At 34.6% G+C, this 11,257-nt stretch overlaps 1 protein-coding gene across 3 annotated transcripts; it reads right to left on the bottom strand.

The window, feature by feature from the left end:
• LOC18589102 (E3 ubiquitin-protein ligase XBAT32) lies at positions 207 to 9,724 on the bottom strand. Of its 3 annotated transcripts, XM_018127952.1 has the most exons (11): positions 8,809 to 9,723; positions 8,381 to 8,595; positions 8,233 to 8,292; positions 7,947 to 8,018; positions 7,657 to 7,832; positions 7,413 to 7,573; positions 6,829 to 6,887; positions 6,648 to 6,694; positions 5,346 to 5,486; positions 1,907 to 1,998; positions 207 to 994 (listed from the first exon to the last, which is right to left on the bottom strand). In XM_018127952.1, the coding sequence occupies exons 2-11, from the start codon at positions 8,573 to 8,575 to the stop codon at positions 474 to 476; spliced, it is 1,524 nt and encodes a 507-aa protein (XP_017983441.1). In that variant the 5' UTR covers positions 8,576 to 8,595; positions 8,809 to 9,723; the 3' UTR covers positions 207 to 473. The 3 variants fall into 3 exon arrangements, with proteins under 3 accessions (XP_017983441.1, XP_017983442.1, XP_007013988.1); XM_018127953.1 differs by having other exon boundaries at positions 6,829 to 6,881; positions 8,381 to 9,724; XM_007013926.2 differs by having other exon boundaries at positions 8,381 to 9,723.

The raw sequence follows: 11,257 nt of genomic DNA, 5'->3' as shown, positions 1-11,257 counted from the left end.
TCCCTGCAAATTGGATAAATGCTACCTCAGAGTCTCGACTATTAATTAGTCTACTTACTCTTGAAAACAACCATAACATTTCAGCAGTATCGCTCCTGCACTCCTGCTTAATTCTTCACTTCTGAAATAGAGTTAAGAGTTCTGTCCTCTTCTTTTCATCTTTCTTGGCAATCAGGAAATCAAAGAGAATAAGAGATCATAACTCATGTTGAGCGTACTAGAGAATTTATCTGATGAACAGTTCAGCTTCAGTATCTAGACAAGAACCATTGGATAAAAAACATGGGGATGTAAAAGCTTAATCCCATGGATTCGTTTTACAGTAACTGGTAAAACACATCTTTGCCATTTACACCACCAGCAATCATTATCAACAAGAAATTTCAATTACAATTATGGGCAAAATTAAAGGAAAAACACCCACGATATGGGATAGAAAAAGAATGGGAAAAAAAAAAAAGATAACAAAAATATCAGCATCCACTGGCTGTAGTTACACATTGATTAAGTGCTGAGAACCATGACCTTCGGCCCTCTGAAGCTGACCGCCTTAAGCCCGACCTTGAGCACCTAACCAAGTGGTTTTGCAAATTCCGGTCAGCAGGGCAGGGAACTAAAGAAGGACTAGTATTTGGGGCTCCCATGCAAAGGCTAGAGTGTATTTTCATTGATGGGAAACTCTGGCAGCTTAGGTTGCGAAACGAAGATCCAAGGGGAGAAATTCGTGTGCAATGGACCTCAGGCTTGCAAAGCGGGGTTGTCATTGAAGTTGACTCTGGTATCTCACTAGAACATGTGCAGAAAGAAAGGGACAAACTTGTTCTGGCAACTGCCTTAATTGTTGGTTTTGTTCCTGGGAGCTTGACAAATGATACTATCCCATGCCGGCAAAGAGGACAGGCAATCGAGCCAGTTGGACCTTGAGCAACATTTGAGGTATTATTTGTAGAACAGAGGTATAAGGCACATTGTGTACAGAACTCATGATCACAACCTGCATCATGGAAAATATAATTACAATCCCGATTTCATCTACATTTGGTCCCGTATATACCATAAACATCAACGGCAAACAAAAGTTCCCACACTACATCATGAAAAATTGAGGGTGTAGATATGATAAAGATATGAATTTTGACTTTCATAAAGTATGCATATATGGATCAAAATCCACACGAAAAATAAAGGGGGGATTGCCTAGTATTATTAGCACTTACAACCCAATATACACATGGCTCAAAACTGACATGATTCATGCTATATGTCACTAATTCAGAATAACGGGTCAAGAATGTTCACAAAAGAAAATCATAAATCTTAATATCAAATATAAACAATACACAAATTGCCTTATAGCATAAATATGTCTTTGTCCTATTCCATCTCTATTCCTCAGTTCCACTGAACATGTTTGTTAGTATCAGTATCATAACTGCCACTGCTACTTCTCAAAAACAAAACTAACACCACTTCACTAAACCTATGTGGCTGAAACTCACTTCAAATCCATACCATTACAATTGCAACATTAAAGCTGCACACTGCTAAAATTGTCACTTATTTCATCTCAACCTCACTACTAACAAGAATGAGCCTACCTTATGCCAAATGTATGTGTCTGTGAGACTCATGAATGAATATCATATGAGTAATAATATGTTATTTTAATATTAAAACTTTGGTGAAAGATTTTATCTCTTCATCACCCTGGTGCAATATGGATGATAAATAAAACAATAGTCTGATACAGCAATACAAAAATAATCATAGTTAACATAACATAATCCTTACCAATAATATCGATATCAATGCATAAATCCCATAGACTACACTGATCCTAGCCGCTTAAACAGAAATAAATATATTCTAGCAAGATTTGTTACATTTAAAGATAAATTAAAGTTACCTTCTGCAGCTACTGTGCACTTCCTCTCCAGACATACAGCACATGGATCTTGGCATGAGGGTAAGGAATCACCAGTCCTCCATCCACATTCTCTTCATAAGACAAAGAAGGGAGAAAAGGTTTGTTCATCTGATATGCAACTACGTGTTTTAACAGAAAAATTGATGGTGACATCTAGTAGCCATCATACTCATAAATACATGTTCATTGCCTGCATATACTTACAAATGCATGTCCATACACATATCAGTTAGCCTGTGCTTATGATTCTATGAATGTATAACCAATTATTACAACAAAAGTTTGAAAAGAACAAGGATGAATACATTATTATGTCTTTATCCAATGCTGTTTTATTCTCTTATTAATTGCACGGCGGAGCAATATTTAGTTATTTATTTCAATGCTTTTGTGCATCAGCTTCATACGAAAAATTCTTGTTCTTTTCCAAGATAGAGATCACAGTTCAACAGCATAGCTAGACACAATCAAAAACAGGTTGCATAATGTGAACATATAAATTTGTGCAGTGTGGTACTACTCAGACATGTTATTAACATATAGCAATATATATAAGCTAAGAAGGGATAACTACAGAAATGGCTCTTGAACTAGGACCTGATGTTTAATTTTGGACCTCAACACAAAGTTTTTTGATTTATTAAACTTGATAAATGACCTATCTTTCCTTCCGTTCAATGTGCTCATTTGACTAACACCATAAGTTAGGAGTGATTATGTGGCTTTTGTTAAGGGTAAATTACAAAATCCCACCTTGTGGTTTGATATTGATAAAATTTGTCTCTTGAGGTTTAAAAACTTACCCTTAACCACTCTATGATTTTTTCTTTAGCTACCTATTTTATGTTGTGCCAAATGGCCTACTTTTTCTGTTTCTTTTCCCTTCTGTTTTCCTCATTACCAGAGTTCTAAACTCTTTCTCCCTCTCAATTGATAGGATTTATCTCTCCTTGATCTTTCAAGGATTTCAACAAAAGAAAAGGAAAAATTAAAAATCCTTTAATGGCTTAGGATTGATTTTAACGAAGCTCGACTTCCACAGGTTTCAGCTGTACCCTCCCCCATTCATCCCTCCTTTCTTCCTTTCTTTTCTTCTTTTTTCTTTTTGTTCTTTCTTCATCCCTTAACCAAGCCTTTCTCACTCCAGAACTTCATTTCTTCAATTTCAAAAGTTGCTCCAAAAAACTCTAATCAATTTCATGCAATTGCACGTTTTGAGAAATATTTGGTTGTTTCATAAAAGTGTTTAGGTGTGGGTATGATTGTTGGCTTGTGAGTTTACAACTTGTAAAGGTAATGGTGTTTGCTGAATTTCAGATTTGTTGGTAGTGCAGTAAACAGTTTATGGAGATGATGGATGACCAATTGTTTTTTTCTTTCAAGTGGATGCCATTCTACTTTCCATTGTTTTTGGATTTTGATGAGTGAGACACAAAGAAAGGAAACCAAGAAGCCAGAATAAGGAAGAATGGATGAACAAAACTATGAGAGAAAAAGATGTGGTTGTTTAGAGAGAGATGCACTCTGGAATCGGATAAAGAGAAAAACAAGAAAGGAAAAAGATAAATAGAAAAAGAAGAAAAAAGGCCATTGGAAAATAAGAAAAAAAAGGTAATGGCAAAAAGAAGAAAACGAGAATGGAGTTAACATATAAGATAATAAAGCAATCATCAGGATGGTTAAGTGTTGATTTTCAAATATCACTGAGTAAATTTAATCCGTCTTTAACTACAGAGTATTTTTATTTTTGTAATTTTACTCATTTTTTTAAATGATTATGTGGTTTTTAAACAATCAAATGATGCCATATGTAGACTATCTGAAAAGAAATATGCGAGATGGACTTAAAAATGCCATGTCACTATGAGAGTATGGCACCATCAAAAAGAAATCTTTTAATGACATGCCACTAAGTGATCCGTAACAAAGTTATTTTAAATTAGAAGTAAAATATGTACAACAAATGAGGAAAAAAAAGTGAATAAAAACTTGATGCAAACCTAAACCCAACTAATGCAAGATCTAAAGAAGACAACAACCAAAATCTAGCTAGTTTCTCTCCTGATTAAGGAATTAAATAGTACTTTGAGATAAAACAAAAAAATTTTGATATTGCAAAGTTTAGAAGTTATCTATTCACTCCTTTCTGCATAAAAAAGATTCAAATACATGTAACACTTTAAATCCTCTGAATTGTAACACAACGTTTTGAACTCAAACTTTACACTCTTGCTAATGAAACAATAATTTAATATTGCATAATACTCAATAGAAGTAAACTAGAAAATAGACCACAATGAAACTTGACAAACGTTTCTTTTGTTCCTCTTTTTCTTTCTTTTGTAAGTTACTGGACAATAAAGCAAAATGAAACTAGCCAATCACTGTGAAATGATGGATTATTTGTCAGCTAACTTTGGGAAGACAGATGCTGAAGCCTTGCTCCTAATCTTGTACGTTTGTTGATCACGTTGGGTCCTAGATGGCTTGAAAATCGAAAGGGAAAGGGAAACTGGCAGGGAGTAAATAAATCAAGTGAAGGAAACACATCTTTACATGAGGTTAAAATAGACAATCAGCATCATTTTGTTCTAAAGTTTCATGGAAGAAGTTGATTCAGTAAGAGGAATTGGAAATTGTTGCAGCCTAGTAGATAATCTCAGAGCTGCTTTTACAGTCAGTGACTTAAAATCTTCAGAGCAGAAGCATAAAGTCTTCTAGATAATGTCAAGCTGGTTTAGCTAATGCATGTACCCTATAGAATCTAATCTAAAAAACCCTATTGGCTGACCTGAATCACAGAGAAAATTCCAGTACTGGCAGAAGATATTCTCCAGAAATGAGTTACTGGTTACATAATTCGAGAATGTTAATGCACTTGGTTGAGCAGGTATGATTTAAAGTATAGATTCCAAGTGCATCTGGCTTAAGTTTGTTTCCCCAACTCTTATCATGCGTCCATAACCAAGCATCATCCTGTACCTCCCTTCCACCTCACTATTATAATCCATCTGCATATATCTCTCCCAAAGAAACATTATGGTGTTAACACTTAACATAATGCCCAGAAGCAGACTCCTGCCAGCTCAGTCTAGAACGCTGACAGTTTCCATGGAAGTAAAACTCCTGCCTACCAGAAATAAAGGAAGCCAAGAACATACACCAATTGATGGCTGTGTAATTTAAGTGATTGCCAGATAGCAAATACCTTGGTCACTATTTCTGACTAAGAATGAGTACTCCTACCTAACGAGCTAGAAAATAAACAAACATGCAGTTCTACAAATATGACAGAAGTTCATAGATCAACACATCACATGCAAAATCAAATAGTTTCTATAAGGTTATCCAAAATTTCATGGCTTAGAGATTGATACAACAATGTAAATTAAGAAGAGATGGTGCAACTTTCACTCACCTAGCAATTTTAACAATGCTCATAAGGGGAAGAGATAGAAAGGGTGAGGGAAGAACTTGTGACTGGCTTTCAGGCTGAGTGCTAAGAATTTCGTCAAGCCAATTTTTACGCCAGGAACGGGCAACCATTAAAGCAGTCCACCTTTAAGTGATAATTGAAAACAATAATAAGTGAAATTTAAACATTATCAAGACAGGGTTCAGAGAGTAACAACAACATATAAAACGAAAGGATATCTCAATGACTTTCATGAGGCGGCAAACAATAATGTGACATCGAGGCATCTCACTAATTATGTTCCAAAGGTTAATTGTACATTAGGATTTGTGCTTTTTATTAACCAAAGTTGCCACTGAACTGCCATTTTCGTCAAAATATATGAAAAATTCCTACCATGCCATAGGTGATATGGTGTAGCCACAAGATGACAGTGTGAACTGTTAAATGTTACAAAAGTAAATCTTATACTAGCTCAGATTAAATACATCATCATACCTTCCTTTTTAAATGGCAGTATAGCATTACCCTAAAACATGAAAAATGGTGACCACAGACAAAACATGTACACTATCAGGAGTAATTTCAACAATAAAACATGTTTAACAAGCATAATCACACATGATGAAACATAGATCCTCTGCCTCCTTAATCAAAATGCATCCTTCGTCAATATAGCTGCTGTAGTTGCAAACCATGGAGCAAAACTCCACCACATGGCAAGTTTCACTAGGCTTGGGTAAATTTTTTTAGTCTTCTGGTTAGCATTTTTCTGACCTACTGTCTTAGTCTTGCTTCTTCTAATTCTAATATCTTTTTAACCCTTAAAGGCATACAATTGGTCCACAGGTCAGAAAGAGAAATTATAAAGATGGAAAAATGAAAGAAATTTCTTAAGGAGGAATGAGAGGGGGAGAGAGAGCAGGAAGAAACAAAATTAAACTGGGTAAAACCTTCAGTCTATCTTTTAAAGACTGTTCAAAATTGCAGTTGATTTCATTACATGCTCAAAATTTCCAATCAAGAAGGCAAACCGATAACAGCTTGTGCTTTAAAGGCTTTGCACCTCATAATAGCTACTCTTATCAAGGCAGAACTTTTGCATAAGTTTTATTCTAACTTTTAAGAAGCAGAAACATATTGCTAGTTACTTAAGCATTTTAGCAGAAGCCAAAATTCAAACTTTTAGCTTCAAAATGTAACTTAACCATTTTATTAAATGAAAAAATCATTGCTAAAAGTAACACAAAAATAAAAGTACCAAATGAATCAAAACATTTAAACATAATAAGTCACAGAACATACCCATTTGCATTTGTAGCAGTAACACTAGCACCCCTGGCAATCAAAATCTGAAGAACCATAAATCAAAATTAGAAATTGGAATCTTCAGCATGAATGGTACTGATACATGATTGAGTTGTTTTCTTGTTCCTTTTCCCACATGTTTTGCGTGGCTATGATGCTGCAGAGACTAAAAACATACCTGACAACATTGTGCATTTCCACCACAAGCAGCATAATGAAGAGCAGTGCTTCCTGCACCTGCAAGGTGACAAGATCAAAATCCAAAAACACAAAAGGAGAAACTAAGAATGCACAGCAGAAGACTTACTACTCAAATAGTATTTAAAGTTATCATAATTATGTACCTATAAATCAAAATGCTCTATGTGACCATCTAAAAGGATGGGGGTCGGGCAAGGGAGTTAAGGGACGTAAAATTAACTGCTGACAGTATTTATGTACAATTTCCTGGCAGCTAGGCAGAAGAAGTGTACCAATATAAAGGAAATCCGCCCAGATATTATAATTTTGGCATGGAATGGCAGCTCAGAAAACAGGAAGGGCAAAATGAAAAAGAAGAGCAACTGAAGTGTTAATTATCGAACAAAGAAAACTAACAAGGAGAAGAGAAGAGGAACTCATAAACATGGAGAAATGTGGATTTTAACTGCCAGTCAAAATGATTTTGCCGTTCATGCTCAATTGCAATTAGCAGCAAAATCATTAGACTGTGAAACAAGTAAGGACCATTAGTTAAATTGGTAAATAGAACATGTGAATTACCTATTAGATCAATTGTTGTCCCATCTTCCATAGTTACCTCAGTAACAGAAGCCCCCAAATCCAGGAGCAACTGAACACTGTCAACATGTCCATTCAATGCTGCCATATGAAGTGCAGTGACGCCTCCATCAGCAGGTCTATTGATGACCTCACGGAGAGCACTGGAAGATCACGGTGAAACAAGAATGAATCAAAACAGAAGAGTAGATAGCAAAAAAAATAAAAAGGATTGATATAAATTTACCACTCATCAAGTTCTGCGATAGATTCTTTATTTTTTGATCTCTTCCTTAATATATTCCAACAATTGGGGATGCTAGGAATATAATCTGAAAGGAGGAGCCTTATGCACCGGGAATGACCATTCAAGGCAGCCAGGTGGAGTGCAGTACCCCCATTAAGATAATCAGCTCTGTGAATCTGTAAACCATTTCAGCACAACTTAACTTATCAATAATCCTATTCCACTCAAGTTTGTAAACTATATAGATCTGTTGCAATAGAGGACACTAAACTTGCAAGTAGATGTCTTACATTGGCTCCAAAAAGAATCAGGGTCTGAACAACCTCCCAGTGGCCATATTGACAAGCTTGCATCAGAGCAGTCTGTTCATCACAGTTTAAAAAAAAAACAACTTAGAACAAACAATAGTAACCCATAAAACCTAAATTAAAATAAGTCTGCAACAAACCCAAAAGTCAGATGAATAATAACTCGTCTGCAACTTTAGGTGTTTAAGTTATAAATAAACTGAAATCAGTAATCAAATAGTGGACGAGAAAAAATACAAATTTAAGGAAGAAAACAAAATTAAATTACCTGACCCCGATAGTTCCTGAGATTAATATCAACTCCAGACTCAAGCAAGAGTGAGACAATCTGATATAAATACGCAACACAAAATCAATCACCATTATGATTAATTCGCAAGAAATGTTTGTTGGTTTGAATTTAAGCTATTGAATACCTCCTGGTGTCCCTGAGCAGCAGAGTAATGGAGAGGAGAATTGCGAACTCCAAAAGTAGAATACCTTGCAAGCCTTGGATTGTATTCCAATAAAGCCTTGGCTTCTTGAAGATCACCATCTCTTGCTGCAGAAACTAAGCGTTCCCCAGATGCAGAACATCCAAAAGAGTTTCCCACAAGGCTTAGAAATCTCATTGATGACCAAAAACAGCTTTCTGAAAACAAGTTTGTTCTCAAGGCCTAAAATGTAACTTAACTTAAAAAATGGAACATGACAAAAGCACTCCTAAGTCCTAATCCTTAAACCATCCAAAACTTGCAAAATAGATAACGTGAGAAAAAAGAGAGGAACAAGGCTTATTTTTGCCGAATATCTCCTAAACATCTACCAAACCAATAACAACCAACAATAAAGCCCTTCCACTTACATCTGAGAGAAGTTGTAACGGTCAATATCTCACTTCCTTAAATGGATTGAGAGAAGGATTCCTGTTGACACTTCTTTTCAATTTAGACAAATCACAAAGAAGAGCTAACAAAAACCAAAAACTTTCTCTGAAACTACTAATAGAAAATAATCAGGATGTGACTGTTTTATGGCTTAGTAAATGAACTCGTGATTTTCAAGAAAGAACCCAACAAACACACACAACCATACAACAATGAATTACAAACTCTTCTCATAGAAAAAAAAAACAAATAAATAAAGATTCCTATCCTTCACAGCCAAATTCCCATAGAATAAACATCTGCAATCTCCAGAATCTCCACTACCTCATAGAATTATCTTCAATAAAAAGTACCCGATTCCAAATTTATCTCTAGGAACCAAAATCTGCAAAACCCAATTCCAGATACTCCTTAAAGAATCAGAATATGAAATACCCAGATAAAAAAATACACCCTTTTTTTTGGCTTTTTGGGCAAAGAACTGATCAAGTTCAAGCCTTTTAGAAAGGACTTAACAAAGGGAAGACACGTTTCGCTCGAATGGTTTGTAGAGGAACCCTACCTTTGTACTTAAACGAGGAAAATGGGATGGGGATGAAATGTAACTGAAACGGAAATGTGCTACAAATAAGAAAAGAAAAATCTAAAAGGGAGATAAGAGTGAGGGGATGTTTTTATGCAGACAGCAACCTTTTACTGCAACCTCAACCCACAAATTGACCTGTAAGAAAACTTCACAAAAAAAAAAAAAAAGCGCGTCCCCATGATTGGCTATTATTGGCCAATTGGAGGTCAACTTCGATAGTAGTTGCGGGGGTTTTCTCATTGTTCTGCAGAGGGAAACTTATTTTTTCATAGTCAGTTGGTACTAGTTAAAGTCAGCTCATCACGAGGCTTTTGTTTTCCCATGGTTTGGTTTTGTTTTGTCTTTTAAAAGCTGTTTTTAAACTATTTGCTGCGTTTTTGTTGTGCTCTACGAGATCAAAATATGCCCATTTTGGTAGATTGTCATTTGTCAAACTTGATGTGAATACTTTTTCATCGGTTTCTATGCTCTTTTTCTCTTCTTTTCTTTTCATTAAAGAGGATAAATCTCTTCATTATTAGGATAAGTCCAAGACGAAATTCCCACTCAACTGGAAAAGAAGATGAACTGTTAGATCAAACTCAACAAGAGCTGATCGGAAACAACATATAGAGCAAAAGACGGAGGATTGGATCATCGGTGACTGTGTTACGGGCGGGGTTCAATCTTTTATCAATGACCTATCATATTATTATCCAGTAATGGAAGTAATCTCAACATTTTTATCTTGTCTTAGATATCAATTGGAGTAGTCTATTTTTGGTCAAATTGTTTAACCTTAAAATATATAAATAAAACAAATAGTAATTTAAACATTTTTATAGTATAGATTTTAGCCACGTGGAGGGAAAGATATGCATGGCCAAGTTATATTGAAAGTTACATGCCTCTCTGGTCAATGGCATGTAAGACATTAGGGATGACAATGAAAATTAAACTCCACTAGTTTGACGTTATGTGAATTTGTGCGATTTTACCAATGGAATTTAATTCCAATAGTCAAGAGATAGCTTTAGATGTTGAAAGATTCATTCTAAGAAAATAGGATTATTCGGATGTAATTTTTTTATTCAAAAAATCTGTCCATAATGCTATCAACTATTGACCGATTTCGATTTTCAGCAAATAAATTTTTTTTGTTAGAGATATTTTTTTACGAAAATTTATTTATCAAAATCCTTGGGTAAAATTGTAGCTCCAAATCAAAAAAATTGATGCCACAAGTTTTGACGAAAGTTATTCGATAAATTTTTATTGGTAATACTCCCATGTACTATTATTGATGGAATTTCAATGGAAGTTTCCTCTATATTAGGGTTTAAAAATAAAAAATTTCTTAAAACAGGTTGAAAAATAAAAAATCATTTTCAGCAATTTTATTTTGTAAAAAATACTTTACATTTATCATTATTGACAGATTTTCGATAATAGTTCTATCAGTTTTGATATTTAAAATTGAGAAGGATTTTCAACGAAATTTTTATCGAGAATTAGTAATTGATGCATTTTGTTTTGCTTCAATGAATTTTTGGTTATTTCTTCTCGATGCGTTTTGGTTTGTTTGTTGAGTAGTATTGTAAATAAATGCAAACAACTTAGTTAGAATGACCTGTCACATTTTTTGAAGTGTTCAATTGCATGCATAACGCGATGATTTTGTTGACAACAAGTCAAAAGTTGTTAATGTACATGAACTTGGATTTATTTATACTTTAAATCTTGACAAAGGTTACTTTAGATATTAATTTTTTCCTTACTCAATTATGTGAATGATAATTGTTTTTAACTAGTTGTGGGAAAGCAATAGTTCTTCGATAATGTAGAAGTATGGTGAGGAATCA

Source organism: Theobroma cacao, chromosome 9 (genome assembly GCF_000208745.1).
Source record: "Theobroma cacao cultivar B97-61/B2 chromosome 9, Criollo_cocoa_genome_V2, whole genome shotgun sequence".
Classification (NCBI taxonomy): Eukaryota; Viridiplantae; Streptophyta; class Magnoliopsida; order Malvales; family Malvaceae; genus Theobroma; species Theobroma cacao.
The sequence above is the reverse complement of the archived record's forward strand: the minus strand, read 5'-3'. Positions and strand labels throughout refer to the sequence as shown.